The sequence below is a fragment of the Chelmon rostratus genome, chromosome 16, assembly GCF_017976325.1.
Source record: "Chelmon rostratus isolate fCheRos1 chromosome 16, fCheRos1.pri, whole genome shotgun sequence".
Lineage (NCBI taxonomy): Eukaryota > Metazoa > Chordata > Actinopteri > Chaetodontiformes > Chaetodontidae > Chelmon > Chelmon rostratus.
In genome coordinates, this window is record NC_055673.1 from 10,483,110 (window position 1) to 10,501,781 (window position 18,672).

Genomic DNA, 18,672 nt, shown 5'->3' on the forward strand with positions numbered 1-18,672 from the left:
ATTGTGATTATTTTCTAAAGTGGATTCCCACTAAATTTGAAATATGTGTGCTTTTAACCACAGAAGCAACAGAAAAAGGGCAGAATTTGGGAAATTAAGTGGTATTCCTCTTTAAGGGAACTTCTCCAAACCTTTTCTCTCTCTCTCCACACACACACACACACACACACACACACACACACACACGCACACAAAATCACGCACACGTGTACTCACATACGTTCATGCACACAGTCATGTACACACAGAGCGGAGTAGGGAGAGGTTTGCTGGATTCAAGAGCGGGTGCATTCCTGGCTATAATGGGCTAACTAGATCACACACACACACATGCAAACACACACACGCACACACACAGTAAAAGCAGAAAGAGACAGAGTTAGAGCAGTCCAACTTAGAAACTGTTGATTCTTTAGAACAAACCACATGGAGAAAATTTGCAGCAATACAAACAAGGAACTCCACAGAACAAACTAACAAATATATTTTAAAAACATTTTAATATATGGATCTAAAACATGCTGACAATTTAAAAGCCAACAAACAAATCAAAAAAAGGTTAAAGATATTTTTTTTCTGTTGCTGAAATGTGTTTAAACGTATGAGCCATGACTGATGAAAACCACCTTTTGCTGGGATGCTATGTTGTTTATGATGAGTTTATGTGATAAAACACATTTAAGTAGCAGCAGCAGAGTAAGCAGAGCTGCTGCTTTTATTCCAGCTCATATGGAGACATTTTTAGAGCCGCATTAAAGTCTTTCCTTTTCTCTCATGCAAGACATAAATCATGCACAGCAATGGTTTAGTAAAAGTCATGCTCATGAAGTTTAAGCATTTTCCAACCTCCTCTCCTATGGACTGTTTTGCTGGTAAAGTTGTGGTTGTAATATGAGTGCAAGTTCTAACCTTAAAGCCTACATTGTTTCATTCATCTTAACCATAAAGGTAAATAGTTTGACACTTTGAGAAATACACTCACTGTATGTGTGATGAAAAAATTGACACCACCCTCAAGTCTGTCTGTTAAATATGCAGATAGACTTCAAATGGGGAAACTGCTAGCTGTTCCCCCCTGCTTCCAGCCTTTATACAAGGGTAAGATAAATCCTAGCTGTAACTTCATATTTACAGTAAAGACATGAGAGTGGTGTCAATATTCTCATCTAACTCTTGGAAAGCAAGCAAATACATGTGTTTCCCAAAGCTGTTTCTTCTAGCATTAAACACTTCTCCTTTACTACCATCCATCACTGTTATTTATTATTATTTAACCTTACAGTAACAGCTACATCGTTAGCCAGTAGTGCTTTCTCCAGCTTCTTCTACATGGCTGATTTTCTTGATGGCAGAGCTCTTCTTGAGAAAATCAGCCGCAGGCTTTAGAAAGGGATTTCTGATAAATTTAGGGACACGTTCCCACAGAGCCCGATAAATCCTGAGCAGAGCTGCGAGGGTAGCGTTCAGGACAGCAGATGTTTGACTCTCGTTTCCAACAGCTGAGTCTGCACACTGATTTTATTTTAAACGCCACCATCTGGTTAGGATAGGCTCGGTCCATCTTTCCCTTTCTTTTTCCTGCTGGCTCTGTCCTCTCTCTCCTTCTCGCTGCCTATCTGTCTGATTCTGCACAGATTTGATCCTAAACGCTGCCATCTGCTAACATGACAGCCATACCCATTATTTCCCCCTCTTCGTCTTACTGTCTCCCTCTTATCTTGGATCCTTTTGTTTCTCTGTCCTGTTCTATCTTGCATTTTCTACTTGTCTCTCTTGAGCTGTCTCCTTTCTGTCTTTGCCTCGTCTCCTTTTCTTCCCCTCCTCTCCTCCACCACCACAGTTACTCCCTGCAGCCAGCTGCTCACACACAGACAGATATGCACAACACATGCTCAGCTGACACTCTCCGCCAAATGTCTGTGTGTGTGTGTGTGTGTGTGTGTGTGCGTGCAGAGAGAGAGGGAAAGAGGAGCTACGTGGGTGTTGCTTTGTGCAAGAGTTGTTGAACTCTGAGTCAGCTTCACGCTTTCTTTCTTAGTTTTTTGGGGCAGTTTTTTTGTTTTTTCCCTGCACACATGTTTTGTTTGCATCAGTGACCCTCCCATAGCGGACGCACGGTAAACTGAACATGTGCATGGTTTTCCCATTGCGTGCATTTGTGCATTTTATGTCACTCTCTCTCTCTATCTTCACCGTTTGTGTGTTTCTCACCTTACAGAGACTGATGACTATGCCGAGATAGTTGATGAAGAGGACACATACACTATGCCCTCCAGTAAGTAACTTATTCAATCTTCTTTTTCATTTCACATCTACCAACAAAGGTAATTTGTATTCAAGAAATGAGCTTCTGTTGCACTGCAGCAAGAAAACTATATAATAACTGTTTCACTGTTATTCTTCTGTCAAATGCTTATGTTGTCAAGCGAACATTCACTTGGTTCTTCTGAGCGTGGTGTGAATCTTTTCCAAGAAACACACTCGCACAGGGAACATCAGAGAAGTTGCATTAAACCGCATTTGGTTAGGTAGCGGCTAATCAAATTCAAGCTGTCTTATATAAACAGCTGTAGGTCAGAGAGGCTACAACTCATACTGTGTGGCTCCGGTTGGTTGGACTCACATTACATCTGTCAGATTCATTCCTATGTTAGTTAGAAAAAAAAAAACTGAATGTGCTGGTAAGCTTGGCTTTAGCCCTGAAAGTAATGGTGGCTTTAGCCCTCTGTTCCAATGCATTTGATGTGGATGATTCGGCCATGTGGATGTTTCATGTATTTGATTGCGTGGTCAACTTTGAAAATGGACTGTGTTCTCCTTTCCTCCCGCAGTCTTTTTCTGTCTTTCTCTGTCTGGTTTTATTTGTTTGTCTCTTTTTCTTTTTTGGTCTCCTTCTCTCTACAACTTCCTCTAAACAGACTTTATGCAGACATATTTTCCTTCTCCGTGTCTGTGTTCGTACTGTACTGTATGTGTGTTCATGTCGCAACTGTATGTAAAAAATGACGCCGTATAACAGTGATGGCTACGTAGCAAACCTTTTTTCTTAACTGTGGGGGAATCAGCTCAGGTTTTCATTCATTATTTTATTTATTAACTAAACATCAGATAAACAGTGAAATAGGTTTTTGCGTGTGTACGTGTGTGCGTGTGCGTGTGTGTGTTATCTGAGCTATTTTCAATCTAAATGCAGCTGTCTGGCTCTCTATCTCTCTTCATCTCTCTTTCTTCCTCTTTCTCCCATCGCCTACACAGTCAACTATGGAGTTGTTGAAGGTAAAATTCTCTGTCTCTCTCTCTCTGTCTCTCTCTCTCTCTCATTCTGTTTCACCAAAATGCCTTGAGATTTTGGATTTTTATTGATATTTTTCTTTGCCAGGCACTTGATTATGTTGCATGGAAAGATTTTCCTTCCTCATTAAAAGTTATTGGTGCATCTTCCTGCAAGCTAGTTTTTTTTTATTTAAGCCTAATAATACCAGTTGATTAACCTGAATAACAGTATCAGTTATACAGCTTGTTTCAGTAGCCTGAAACCAGTTTTCTTTCACCCGCAGTATCTGGCAAAGAAAAATGCAAAGACTCAAGTTTCCTAATATCCAGATTGTTGTTGACTTGTGGTCGTTGGTGTTTCGTAGAATGCAGATCATTCGGCTCTGGTGTTGGAAATGAAAGGGAGGGCCAATCCATAAACAATGCAAGATGTTGCTTCATTAATAGTTGAATCAGAATCCCCTGGAGATGAACAACCTCACAGTATTTGCATTGTTTATTGGCTTGGTTCTCATTTAACCATCATGTCAGTTATGAGATTTTTATCTGATGATTTATTCGCATGGTCGTATATGTTTTTGTCCTCAGTCATCTGTGGGTTCTTTTCTGTGAGAAGCAATTATGAGTTTCCTGCCAGCAAACTGCAGTATGGATGAATTGCAGTAAATGTCCTTGTGATGGAATGTGTTTCAGTTGCACTGATGGCATTTGTGATTTTAGTGTTAATCGATTGGTTAAGTCAAACAACCGAACTTTGTTTAGCCCAGATGAGTAAACTATGGTGTGATAAGTTCCTGATGGTCACTGTCCCGCATAAACATCTTGAACTCAGTGTTTAGTCCATTTTTACTGCAGCTGGTTAGCAGCTGACATAATGGACCCCTGTATGTTAAGTGACCCTTTAAGCAAGGCGGACAAATTGATAACTCATAAATGTCAAAGTTGAAATGTTGCAGCAGTTGCAAAACCATCAGCTTTCATTCACATTCTTTCAGACACACTCACTGAATGTAAAACGGTTACTGCAGAGACACAAATACGTTTCAGATCCAGTGCATCAGTTTAGATTTAGTATTTTAAATATTTCACTAGAAAGATCCAGGCCCAGCTGTTCAAAGTGCTGCAGAGCTGCTTGTTTGTATGCTTCCCTTCGTCACAGTGTCAGTATACAGGACAGATTAATACAGATTTTCATGAATCTTGGTAAATGTGTTGGTCTTATGTTGGAGTGTTTGTAATTTTGTGTGCAAGTGTGCATGTCAAAGTCAAAGTTTGTCTAGTTAGAGGTGTTAGAGGAAGAACATTTAATCTGAATGTTCAAACCTGGCTCAAAATCTATTTTTGTATATTGTTAATGGTTTCATTTAGTCTAATCTGCAGTGGGTGGGGTTTATCAAAAAGGACAATTACTTTTCTTGTCAGAGAATCAGAAATAATTTTTAAGTGTCTGCGATTAAAACAATTATCTGATATCTAAATGATCTTGTCCTGGTAAGCCCCATCCATGTGGCAGAGAGAAGCATGTCAATGTGATCGGTCTTTCCAGTGTTTCCAGTGTGTGAAAAACAGCAGATAAATGTACCTAAATCTACCTCTTTACGCTCATTTCTCTCTTCTCTTTTCTCATCCTCTGTCTCAGCGCGGGATTATGAGATCCAGAGGGACAGAATAGAGTTGGGTCGCTGCATAGGAGAGGGTCAGTTTGGAGATGTACACCAAGGAGTCTATAACAGCCCGGTATGTGGAAACACACACACACTCATGCATAGGCTCACTCAGAGAAGGCATGGCGTGGGTTTTAAGATAATGGGATACGAGATGGTTGTCGGTTTTCAGTCACAGAAAACTAAAGTGACTCTTATGCCCTTCGCTGTGTGGTACTTACTCTATTATCCAGGAAGAATAAACCTTTGCAATTAAGTCTTCTCAAGTGTGCACTCGAGCAAGTATGAAGGTCAGATTACTTACTGCTTATGATGTTACTGTATGTACTGAACATGTTTGCAGCATTTTACAAACTCTTTTTGTCCAAATGAAAAAATTCAAGTAACTTTTAGTCAGGTGTCAGTTGGTGCTTTGCAGGTTTGTCTGTTGCAATGCATAGAATAAAAATTAAGTTAATTCGTGTGATAACTGTATTATCTACAATCTGCTAACTTGTGACCTGCTGCATTCTCTGCAGGACAAACCAGCTCTACCTGTCGCCATTAAGACCTGTAAGAACTGTACGTCAGACAGCGTCAGAGAAAAGTTCCTACAAGAAGCACGTAAGACCACTCTGTTCTTGTTTGTGTGTATCAACTTGACGCATTAGCAAACCATGACTCACTTTTTATGTTACGGTTGATGTGTGTGTTTGTGTCCCTTGCAGTGACAATGCGTCAGTTTGACCACCCGCACATCGTTAAGCTGATCGGAGTGATCACAGAAAACCCTGTGTGGATCATCATGGAGCTCTGTACTCTCGGAGAGGTATGAATGAGGCTGCGTGGGTAAAAGGCTGAGTGGAGTGTGTCGGTATATAAGTAAGTGCTGAGTGTAAATCATGAAGGTAGTCACCCAGGTAAAGCCTGCCCTGAAACGCCCTTCTATTTACAACAAGACTCCAGTGTTTACACTCACACCTTAAATACTGCCATGAGACAAGAGGAGGTTTTGCTGATACTCACATTACTGTCACACTTTGCAGTTTCGACTTTAATAGTTCTTGCATATTTTCTGTTTTTATTTCTTTTCTTATTTTTTTATATACATCAAATTATTTGTTTTTACTTTCTTAAAAAAGTAAAAGACAGAAATACATACAAGAAGAAATAAGTATAATAAGTTGATACTTATTTTGGTCATTTTATTTTATCTTAAATACATCCTAGGTATGTATGTAAAACTATTTCTCCATCATTATCTGTTGTTCTTCAGTCTGTCATTCTTTCTCTGTCTGCAGTTACGCTCATTCCTTCAGGTGAGGAAGTACAGCCTGGATTTGGCCTCTCTCATTCTGTTTGCCTACCAGCTCAGCACAGCACTGGCATATCTGGAGAGTAAACGCTTTGTACACAGGTACACACACACACACACACACACACACACACACACACACACACACACACACACACACAAGATTACATAGACTGAGGAGTAACTGTGGGTATATGATTGCAAGTATTCATGTTATTATTTTCATGTCAGAAGTTCAAACTACTTAACTGTCACTTTGGCTAAACTAATTAACCAGGGCAGATAGAGGATTGATTGAATTAAATGAATCTGCAGGATAATGTCATGTTGCTTTTTTATGTCACGATGCTCCTTGTCTGAAATCACTTCACCAGTCACTCATTCACTGTACAAGAAACACTCAGTAGTTTACGCTGTAGTACGGAGTGAAGTAACATTTCAGACACTCAAAAATCATCATTTGGCGTCATCGCTGGCAGAGGCAGAGCATTGCATCATGGGATTTTTAGTAGGAGTTAGTGTACATGTTAGCGGCCTATTTTGTTTGAGAGTTTCACATGCTACAAACGAAATGTATGATTCAGGCCCAATGACAGCCCACACTGACTTACAGGGACATCGCAGCTCGCAATGTGTTGGTCTCTTCAGTTGACTGTGTGATGCTCGGAGACTTTGGTCTGTCACGATACATGGAGGACAGCTCCTACTACAAAGGTAATGGCGCACAAGGACACAAAGACCAATACACACACATACACAGCTTTGTATTGTTTTATGACACAGAACATTAAAATGCATCCAAGACAGTTTCCAATGACCTGAGACCAGTTTGTTGCCCCAGTCACACTTCTAGTTGAGTGTGTGTGTGTGTGACCAACTTTTCTGGTTGCAAGTACTTTACCACCATCAAAAGGTTACATCAGGGTACTGCAGTTTATTTTAAGTAGCTCATTGCACATGTTGGCATGTTGTGAAAACGGTCTCCTTCTAGCCTCTAACCCTCTGAATGTTCTCAAAGTTCACCAGAAACCAAATGACAAATTTAATGGAGTTATAAAAAAAATCATAAGAATTATACCAAACTTGTCTTTATCTCAGCTTCCAAAGGCAAACTTCCTATTAAATGGATGGCACCTGAATCAATCAACTTCAGGAGATTCACCTCTGCCTCTGATGTCTGGATGTTTGGTGAGTGTTGTGTTAGTTGCTCTTCCAGGACGTATATAATTCCAGCACATCTTGCTCCATCACCAGCAGCGTCTGTCTCAGACATTTGTGTTTGTCAATTATTTTCTGCCCTGAAGAACAACGTCTGCTTTGCTCCCCCGTGTCTCTGTAGGAGTGTGCATGTGGGAGATCTTGATGTACGGCATCAAGCCTTTCCAGGGGGTGAAGAACAATGACGTGATTGGCAGGATAGAGAACGGCGAGCGGTTGGCTATGCCTCCTCAGTGCCCGCCCACCCTCTACAGTCTGATGACCAAATGTTGGTCATATGACCCCAGCAAGCGACCACGATTCACCGAACTCAAAACACAACTCAGGTGATCAGATGTTTTGTTTTGTCACTTTGTGCTTGCGTGTTGCCATGTGCCATATTTTTACACATCCATATATTGTTGTCATATTAAAGGTACTCAGAACTGGTTGGTAAATATCCATATTATTCAGCTGGTAAGTTTGTTGTTACTGTTTGATTACTGTCATATGAATGTTGTCCTTATTGTTCAGCCTGAATCCTAACACCTTGATGGATTTACCATAAAGAAAATCTCAGTAGCCTCTATCATTTTGTATCTTTAGAGTTAGTTTTTCTCCAAATGAAGAAGAATTTTCCTTTTAATTGAATTCCCACCACTCAGAGATGATGCAGCTAGTTTTCCCCACTTTTCGGCAAAATAGACCTGTTCGGTTTATTTTTCCTGTATTGAGAAATATAAAATGTTGGAGGATTTTTTTCTCCTATTGATACCTGAGTCTTTTCTTCAGCCCACTTTATACTTCAACAATTCAGAGGGAAATATTCAGCTCAATTTGACAGCTGTAGTGCTTCTAAAGGATCTCTTCTCCCACCACTGTCCACTTTTAAAGATGAGTCCTTTGTGTGTAACTTTTGTAGCACCATACTAGAGGAGGAGAAGCTTCAACAAGAAGAGAGACTGCGAATGGAGATGAGGAGACAAGTCACCGTGTCCTGGGACTCTGGAGGGTCTGATGAAGCGCCGCCTAAAGTAAGACTGAAAGAACTCACCTCTCTCTGATCATATTGTATTTCAGTGAAAGTGTTTGCCGTGGCTGATAAACAAACAAACCGTTACCTTTCTGTCTGTAGCCCAGTAGACCAGGTTACCCCAGTCCTCGTTCCAGTGAAGGCTTCTTCTCCAGCCCCCAACTCAACCATTTCCCGGTACAGCAAACACACACACACACACATACAAAATACACACACACAAACATGCACACAGCTCCCGTTGTGAACAACTGTGCTCCTTTGTTCCTTCTCATCCATCGTGGCTGCAGCAGCGTTTTCCTCTGCCTTCCAGAGATTTTACAGCCCTGATTCTAAAAAAAGTTACAAATCTGTGTGAAACAAATTAACTGTATTTACAGACAACGGTTTTCAAAGTGTTCCTGAGCACACGTAGTAATCCTTTATACAATCATGTGTTCACAAAGTGGTGACCCTCGCTCCATCCTTGCTTGTGAGCGACTGAGCCTTTCCAGGATGCCCCTTTCATACCCAATCTTGATACTATCACCTGTTACCAATCAACCTGTTTACCTGCTGAATGATCCAAACAGGTGTTTTTGGAGCGTTCCACAACTTTCCCAGTCTTTTGTTGCTCCTGTCCCAACTTGTTTGAAACGTGCTGCTGGCATTAAATTCAGAATAAGCAGATATTTACAAAACCAATTAAGCTGATGAGGTTAAATATATAACCATATATAATGTTAAATATACTGTTTTCTATTGGGTATATGTCAACAAGGATTAGCAAAGTATCACATTCTGTTTTGTATATAGTTCACACAGCGTCCCAACGTATTCTCTTGTTGCACAGGATTAATGTCTTATTGTGCGACGTCCCTGTTGAAATAAATAATTTACATTACATTAAATTACATTTTTGGAATCAAGGTTTCATGTGGCAACAGCAGCAGTGTGCAGGAGTACAGAGAGGAAGAATTCACAATTCAGGCCTCTGAAGAAAGTCTTACAGACATCTAAAAACAAGCTACTACTACTGTAGCCCATTCAGAAACAGTCATCATCAAGGAGAGCTCCACTGATACTTATTTTAAAAAGATATGCAGTATCAGGAATAGATAACAAGATTTCTGGAGGAAAAGTAAATGTTTTTGTGGCAGTGACAACAAACCCACAAGACTGTGGGATCAAGGTGAATGTCGATCTCACTGTCACTCTCAATTTTACACGTTTTTTCTTCATGCGTCCTCACTGGCGACAGCTGTGGCTGGAGGCATTATGTTTTCGTGTTGCCATCCGTCTGTGTGTGCTACATCCCATTCTCATGAAATATTTTAGCAACACCCTGAGGGAATGTCTTCAAATTTGGTGCAAACTTTCACAAGGATGAACTGATTAGATTTTGGTGGTCAAAGTCACTGTGACCTCACAAAACAGGTTTTTGGCCACAACTTAAGAATTCACGGGCCAGTTATGACACAAATGTCTCATAGGATAAGATGATTAATTGATGACACTTTATATCCAAAAGGTCAAAGGTCGACTTTACTGTGACATTATAATGTTCTCAGGAACAGAAGGGGAGATTGTGACCATATTTGACATTTGGTCAGATACTGAATTGGTGACACTAATCTTGGGTTTCCACATTGAACCTGTGATGATTGTACAGATCTTCTGTGAAGAATCTACGCCTAATCTGTAGCTTCTTTGCAACAACATCTTTATCTGAAGCATTTTAGTCAACCACAACCTCATTGGTTCTGCTGATATTGAGCTTGAGGTGATTGTCGTTGCACCATGTGATGAAGCTCTCTATCAGTTCTCTGTACACCCTGGTAAAAATAGACTTCCTATCCTGCAATTCCCCTCTAGCTGTGCAGTACAAGCTATGTGCAAAGCGTTTTCCTTTTCTCTTTTACAGCAAAATGTATTGCTTGATGTTAACTGGCAGTAGCAAAGAAGACAGCGTAATGTTGGAAAAATGCCTAAATCTTTCTCGTTGTTTGCTGCTCCACTCACTTGCTAGCTGTTGCAGTTGTAAATTATAAGAAACACAGATAGATTAATTTATTCATACTGTAAAAGTTTGTCCCACTTATTTTTCCATAGCTCCTTTACAATCATTCATATATTTGTTTGTATTTTACTTTATATATTTTATATTTTATTTTATATTTCTGCAAATATAACATATTAATATATTACATTCAGTGCAAAGATCACTGGTAGAGGCTGTGCAGCGTGGCAGTAAACACTGACTAAGATCCCTAAACCTTGTGAAGAAGTGTAGGTCTGGAAAAAGTGCAGAGAGCATGAAATCAAAACTTTGTAGGAATGCTGCTTTGCAAGAAAGATGGGTGAATCACAAATCTTAAAAACATACCAATAAATTTTCATCCAACAATAGTGGAAACGTCTTTTGTCAGGTTCTATAAATCGTCCTTTTACCTGTCAAAATGATCTCGGACTCTGAAACATCCAGGTTGAGCACAGTTGTCACAGTAAAGGTCAAACCGGTAAAAAAAAAAACCAAAAAACGGTGCTGCATGTGTCAACGTCAGAAAGAGAAATCCGAAGGCAGAGAAAACGAGAGAGACTTTCAGTGGAGTTATTCCTCTCCTCATAAACCGAGCAGACAGCAGGCATTTCCTGTCGTGCTAAAAGCCACACACACACACACACACACACACACAAATCAAAGCCACTCTCCAGCTCTTATGGCAATGATCTGCGTTTTCTCTCGTCCTCATAAGGGATGTATCATTTTAAATGTTATTTAAGTCAAACTTGATCATAACACAAGTAAGAATAGCATCTATACAGTGTGGTAGAGTTTATGACACATCAGACTGAGAGCAGCTGAAGTGCTGTGCCAGAACTCCCATGATTCTTTGAGGCTTTAGGACAAATCAGGTCTTGTTATTATTGATTGATTATGAATCCATGATTATTCACTCTGATTCGACTGTGATTCAGAGACCCCTCCTATGAGTCTGTTTAAAATCTGGGTCATATTGTACACAGTTAATCTGGTGATTTTTGTGTTGCAAGCCAGACACAGCAATTTGATAGACAGTATTCTCCAAGGAAATACCAGTCAGTTTAAACTCCTTACTCCTTCAAGTGTTTCACTTTACTGCACATGTTTTTTTTAATGCATTTCAAAACTGTTTTCTCTATTTTGTGTTATTGCATTCAGTTGTTCCACTTCTGTTTTCTCCAAAGCCAACCTTTATTTTTCATGTTAACATTTCTGGGGCTGAAAAATTACTACTAGAGATTTGTGCTTAAATTTTATACCATATGAAGGCAAACAGTGGGAACCTTGGCTTGATCAGTTGGTGTATTTCCTTATTGTTCATATACTCGTGAGAATTCTATAGAATTTCGTCTTTTGTCATCAATACAAGTGTATAAAAAGGTATTTTTTTATTATTATTATTAACCATTTTGTACCTTCTCTGCGCCTCTATCTGTCTCTCGCTTTCTGTCCACCTCCAGCCGTCAGCCCACGGTGGTGTAGGAGGAGTAGGAGGCAGCTACCCACCAACTGATTCCTGGAATCAACACCGACCTGAACACACTGCACTGTGGAGCCCGAACATGGAGGTACACAAACATTCACATATGAATGTACCTGAATACAGTCTAAGGATGTAATATGACTGAATATAACTGAACACCAGGATTTCCCACAAAATGTTGCTGAAAACAACCCAGATATAAACTTTTCATTTTGATTAAACAAAGCTGGTGACATTAACAGCGGTGAGGCGCTGGCACTTCAACCATGTGGTGAAGCTGTTTTTTCGAGCAGGCTGCAGTGCTCTGTGCAAGTGGAATAAAGTAACTGCCTCAGGAAAATGTCTCAAATGGCAACTTGATCTCTGCAATCATTTTCATTATGTATTTAAGATCATCATGCAGTTCAGTCAGTCAGTGGGCGGCACATAAAGATGACTGAGGTGATCACGTTTTTGTCCTGAAAAAGAGGAAAGTCCAAACAAACAAGTTTCGAATTCCTTATTTAGTATGACTAAATGTGAGGAAAACAAGTTACATTTAAGCAGCCTTGTTCTCCACAGGAGAGCGGATGTGTAGGCCAGGCTCTGATGGAGGAGAGGCTGATGATGCAGCAGCAACAGATGGAGGACGACCAGCGGTGGCTGGAGCAGGAGGAGAGCTTCATGGTAATTCACAAGCAGGGATATTCACACACAGTAAAAGCTACTGTTTTCAGTTTTTGTCTGTGGACTATTGCCATGTTATCAGCAAAACATCACTTCCAGTAACAAATGGACACTGAAAGGGAAATTCCAGTGTTTTTCAACCAGGTCCTTCTGTGTCTGTGGGTCAATCTTACACTTTTGCACTCATCACCTTCGCGAAACACTACCCCACAAGTAACTTTTTTTCAGGGTAAGCAGCACAGAAAATGAATTTCAACTTTACTGAAGTAACTTTGCTCACTTATCTTTGTCCGACTCAAAGTCAATCCAGCAAATTAACCCCCTCCGTTAGCTGTTATGATAGAGATCTGCTTCTGGGGCAGCTTGACAGCTAACCAAAGTAGCGTTAGCTGCCTGGCAACCAGCACATGCTGGTTTGTTCGTATGCGTTGATTGTGGTGTTACTAATGCAATCGATGCTGAAATACTGAAACGCAAAAACCAAACTTACAGCATTGTATAAAAAACTAACAATAAACCTAAAATCATGCACAAAAATGAGAAAGAAGGAAAACAGAAATACAAGTAATCTAAACCCCTGCATGTTGAAAAAGTGTCATAACCCATAGTTGTCATGGCTGAGAGGACGAATCAAAACAAAACAAATATTTAGATGTAAAGCTAAAATATTGTAGTTGGTCTGCACTTTTTCCACTTAGCACAACATCTTTATGTGTTTTGTTGTTGCCAGACGAGCTGCAGAATATCTTTGTCCGATCTTTGAACTGGCTCAGTTGTGCTTGATTTATCTCATGAGACAGTGAAACATCCCCCGAAAGGAGCCAAATCACCACTTTTCATAACAAGTCTGTTTTTCTTCTCTCTCCGGCTCTGATTGATTCTCCTCTTGCCTTGATGGGCTGTTTGTTTTTGAGCCAGGTGTGGGAGAGCTGAAAGAGAGAAATCCACAGGATTGAGTGATGAGGGATGGGGAGTGATGGCCCCTGTCTTTTTCTGTCATTGATCTTGCTGATTAATCTGGTCATCTTGCCATACTCGCAAGGCACATTTACTGCTTCACGGAACAGGAAATCTCTCAGGACGGACCCGGCAGACTGAATACCTTATTTGTTATTTGGTAACCACATTTTTTTTTTTCCTGGCTGTAGTCTGTTCGCTTGATGCAGCCGTTCCTCTCTGTACCCACTTTCATTTGGCAAGACTATGCTTTTAGACTTAAGACATTAAATAGCACGTCCCCAGCAGTTTTATGGCCCTGACCTTGGACCCTCATGGAATTTTGTGAAAGGAAGAATCCTTGACAGGGATGAATAAAATCATGCTATTTGATGGCTTCTTCCATCAGTAGACAGAGAGCCACATTCCTGTCACTTGATACATTGCAGAGGGACCAATGTGCAACTACTGCCCGGGGACTGTTTTCCATTCCCCCTGATGCGCCGCCATTGTAAAACCACAACTCACTTCATGCAAACAAGAAAGTCACTGCGGTGAATTCAAAATTAATCTTGTTCTAATCTCATAGTGTCAGGGTCGCAGTAGTAAAAATAGAGACAGCTATGTACTCCCTGACAATCAGTTGTGACACTGAGTTAACCACGAACACATTTGTTTTTTATGGCGGTGTGGTTTATGTAGCTCTGTTTAGCTGTAGCCTACTCTGTGTTGACTAAGCCCTCCGTCACTCTATAGTGCACTGACAACACTACAAAAAGTATGCTACTGTGGAGCATCATAACATACCAGGTTACTGATGAGCTGATTTTAAAGAGAATCCTTAACTCCTGTTAATTTAAGTATAATGCATCTTTAGATTTTGAGAGGGCTGATGTCATACTACTTTTTCCATAAAAGAAACCTTAAAGGTTGTATTTATCAGGTCACTTTAAATACGACCTTGTTCATACAAGTTCATATCTAAAACAACACTGGATCTTAGTTCGTGCTCCGTGTGCTGTGAATGATTTCCAAATTCTTCCTTAAAAGAGACAAAGCAGGAGAAACCAGTCATTTCTTAATGTTGCTGCCATTCATTATGTCTTAAAGAATAGATGGAAGGAAGGAAGGTTTAACTAACACAGACTGTGTGTTACAATACTAGTGGTGAAAAATAACAAAGTACATTTACTCATGTACTGTATTCAAGTACAATGTTGGGTGAGAATCCATGAGTATTTCCAGTTCATTTCAAAGAGAATCATAATACTTAATGTTTTATTTGTGTAGCAGAGCTTAAGTTACAAGTAACTTTTAAGATTCTTTATAAAAAGCATGTAATAAAGTCATAAAGTACTTATTATTATTATTGTTAATTTAGCTTCATTATTTGAAACTACCTACAACATAACATGTAGTTAAAATCAGCATAACTTCAACCAGCTACTTTAAAATTCTGAATATATGGCAATGCATCAGCCATGATCATATATAATTATATTATGTGCAATTATATGCAATCTTATGAGTTATATAATAATATAATACTGTGAGATGGGATAATCTGCTGCTTAATGAGTACTGCACTGAGCATTAGTACTTAAGTAAAATTTCAGGACTTGTACTTGTAGTGTAAAATTTTAAATTAAGGTATTAATACTTTGACTCAAGTAGAAGATCTCAGTACTTCTACCACTGCAGTACTGTCTGAAGTATCTGTGAAATATGCAAGTGAACTTTGTGATCAACTAAAAGGAGGATCAACAGGAGAATAAAAGAGAATTAAAGCAAAGAGAGCAAGAAAGTTAGGCCTGAAAAGAAAGAGATGAAAGTTTGTGAGGAGGAACAGAAGGAGGGAGAAAGGAAGTGGGATTGGCAAGAGCCATGGAGAGGGTGGAACGAACAAGGAGTCACCCATCAGGGAGAGAGAGAGAGAAACAGAGAGAGGGGAACCAGAGGGAGATGCAGAGAGATGGAAAAAGTGGGAGGGAGAAACAGGCTGAGGGAGAGGAACAGAGAGGAGAGTGAGGCGTTTGGATCTTTTTCTCCAGGATTTTGTCTCTGTGGCTCAGTGGAGCTTTTCCTCCTCTGGAAAAACTTTCCCTCTTCCTCTGTCTATCTCTTCCTCCCCCTCCATTCTTCTCTGACTCAGTTTTTCTGTCCTTCTCAGTTCATTTCTCTCAGTCTCTGCACCACCTTCTACCTTCTTAGTTTCCTCTCTCCCAGTTTCTCCGCTCTCTCTGTCCTTCCCTTTATCAGCCTTTCTCCCTCCATGTCTTAAAGTTTCTCTCCGCGTCCATCTCCCTGTCTCTCATACTTTCTGTCCCTATCTCCGCCCTTCTTTCAATGGCCTCCACCCTCTGCTTTCCTCCTCCCGTCTTCTTCGGCCTCTATTCTCCCAGGATGCATCTCTTCAAGGCGTGCTTCACCAAAACGGTACTGAAACGGAAGGAGAGGGAGCTTGGAGTCATGCTTGGTTTAAGCGGTGCAAATGCGGACGTTGTTTTGTAATGTTGCTGTTTCCTGTAGACAAACAGACTGTCATGAAGATAATGAAAAGAAAAGATAACTATGGCTGCTTTGCATAGACTTTGTATTTCTGTAACCTGCACATGACAGCGGTGACTTTGGTATGTGTGACTCGTTTTGTTTTACTTACTACTAGAATTGCCTGGAAAAACTTGCAGATAATTTTACAGTCATGGACACTTCTGCAAAAGGGATGCTTATTTGTGGTTTAAATACATTTTAAAAAGTTCCATTTAATATGTCTTTCTGTCTCTTCCCTGCAGAAGACAGAGTCCAGAAACAGCAGAGGAAGCATTGACAGAGAGGACGGCACACTACAAGCACCGGTGAGTCACTGTGTGTGTGTTTGTTGACACTTATGTTGACAAAAGGTTGAGTTAGTTTTGTTGAGCTCTTCACACTGATGGAGATAAAAATGGGGGAGGAGAAAAGTAGCAGAATTCAGCAAACAGGAAAAAGATTAAAATAATGAGAAAAGTACAAGAGTAAGGCAGAGGGAGAGTATTCAGTCAGACAGACAGACAAAGAGAGAGAGAGAGAGGAAGTACAGAGTCTGGGAGAAAGAAAGAAAGAATTTCTATCTATGTGCCAGAGAGGGTACTGCCTACACACCAACCACATGACCACAGAGGGCTCATGGGAACTTTAAACCCAGAAGCACTGCACATGCCCATTTTATTGTAAATGTTGGTTACAGTGTCCTAAAGCTAAGACATTAACCTTATCTTCTCCACACTGTATCAGCTGTTACTGTAGCTGAGTCATGACTTTGCTGGTGGGAAGTGTGAAATCAGTATTAGATTATCTTATTCAAGATGTTTGTCTCCTTTAATGATTATGAAGACATGAAAGTTTGCCGACCATTAACCTGTTGCGTCTATGTCTGTGTTTGTCTCAGGGTGGCAGCCAACATATCTACCAGCCTGTAGGGAAACCAGGTGAGACAACTAGCAGTAAAAGTAATAATGTTGTTTACTGTAGCTACTATACTGTAATATTAGAGTATTAAAATTAGCTTGTAGTAGTAAGTAGTTTAGACACTTGTTCATAGTATAATCTCTCTTTTCATTACTTAGCATGCTAGCATACTGCATACCAATGATATTAGCATTATTTTGCATGCTAACATACTCTATACCGATGACACTAGCATTAGTGCTAGCATACTACATATGAATCGATAAACTCCCTTTTTCAGAACATGTGGCTCCTCCTAAGAAACCGCCCCGCCCTGGAGCTCCTGGTCACCCAGGCAACCTGGCCAGTCTCAGCCCAGTGGACAGCTACAACGAGGGGGTCAAGGTATATATGCACACATACATATGCACAAACTCAAAATATAATGGACATAGCATATCAAGGCTATGACTAGTTAATCCTCCTAAAAATACAGGGTTTTTCCCCCAGTTTAAAAATGATCAGATGTAGCTGATTGAAGATCATTTTTACTCCCTCCGCTATGATTCAGCCCCTTTCATTTCTGGACGTCTGGCAGTTCTGTGTTTTATTGTGTTGATCTTGAACGCTTGGTTTGGACATTCCCATTCTAGCATATCGTTTTTTGAGTTGACTTCAGCAGTATTTGGCATTTGATTGGTTTGCATGCTGTGGTTGGCTTTGGCCTAATGTGCTGTCCCTCTTCTCTCCTCCTTCTGTCACCTCCTCCCCCTCTGTCATTAACACCCATGCATTCATTCTTGTTGTTGCTCCTTCTGCTGCATTTCTGACCTCTTATCCCACATCCATCTATCTGCCAATCAATCTGTCAAACCCTTTCCCATCCCTTCACCACCTGCACACCCCAATCCCCTTCAACCTCTTCTCTCTCAAACCCCCATCCACCCAACCACACCCTTCTCCCATCTCCTAAACCTCCCTATAGCCTTGGAGGGTAAGATGATCTTTGTGTGTGTCTGTCATCATTGTAGAGGTAGTTATCTAATAGTTAGAATTGTTAGCATGAGAAGCTGTCTGAAGCTCTCTGAATTATAGTCACTGTATGTCTTCCATTGCATCTTTAGATGTTAATAGTTTAAGTAATGTAGTTAATAGTTACAGGTTTGATCTTAGAAGAAGCATCGACCCAAAATGTATCTTAATTTTAGGTCGTTCCTCTGAAGAAGTGAAGCTGTGATGTGATGTTTGCCGTTCCCAAAAACTGAATTGTGGCTTAAAGACATTTTCATTTAAATCAAGCTCTCTACTAAGCTCTTTCGCATTAAAGGGGCGGCCTACAGATCGCTTCAGCCATGAAGTGGCTTTAATTAAGCACCACATTAGTGTCTGCAGCACACCATTTAAAAAAAGTTTTGTGAACATTAATTAAACCTGTGTTAAGGGATTTTCTGACCACTGGGGTCCAGAAGGACAAAAACAAACCGTAAACATTCAGCGGGTACACAGAGCTTCACCCTTTCATCACATGACACTAAATCATTTAACAGGAGTATAAAAACTTATGCTTAATGCAGGTTGAACACTAGACAACTGACCCTGTATGTCCTGCTATCACACTGTACTAACAACCTGCACACGCCTCTGTCGTTGTAGAAAAGTCAAGTATCTAGTATGTGC

The 18,672-nt window shown here is 40.3% G+C and overlaps 1 protein-coding gene across 4 annotated transcripts in view; it reads left to right on the top strand.

The window, feature by feature from the left end:
* The window catches only part of ptk2aa (protein tyrosine kinase 2aa), a 63,781-nt gene that overhangs the window by 41,211 nt on the left and 3,898 nt on the right, over positions 1-18,672 (top strand). For all 4 annotated transcript variants that reach the window (XM_041955007.1, XM_041955008.1, XM_041955009.1 and 1 more), the window contains 15 exons: positions 2,219-2,275; positions 4,913-5,010; positions 5,456-5,540; positions 5,645-5,745; positions 6,218-6,333; positions 6,845-6,945; positions 7,330-7,419; positions 7,571-7,775; positions 8,351-8,462; positions 8,564-8,638; positions 11,945-12,052; positions 12,529-12,633; positions 16,362-16,424; positions 16,997-17,036; positions 17,297-17,400. In XM_041955007.1, the coding sequence (XP_041810941.1) occupies positions 2,219-2,275; positions 4,913-5,010; positions 5,456-5,540; positions 5,645-5,745; positions 6,218-6,333; positions 6,845-6,945; positions 7,330-7,419; positions 7,571-7,775; positions 8,351-8,462; positions 8,564-8,638; positions 11,945-12,052; positions 12,529-12,633; positions 16,362-16,424; positions 16,997-17,036; positions 17,297-17,400 (1,460 nt within the window). The remainder of the gene's footprint in view (positions 1-2,218; positions 2,276-4,912; positions 5,011-5,455; positions 5,541-5,644; positions 5,746-6,217; positions 6,334-6,844; positions 6,946-7,329; positions 7,420-7,570; positions 7,776-8,350; positions 8,463-8,563; positions 8,639-11,944; positions 12,053-12,528; positions 12,634-16,361; positions 16,425-16,996; positions 17,037-17,296; positions 17,401-18,672) is intronic.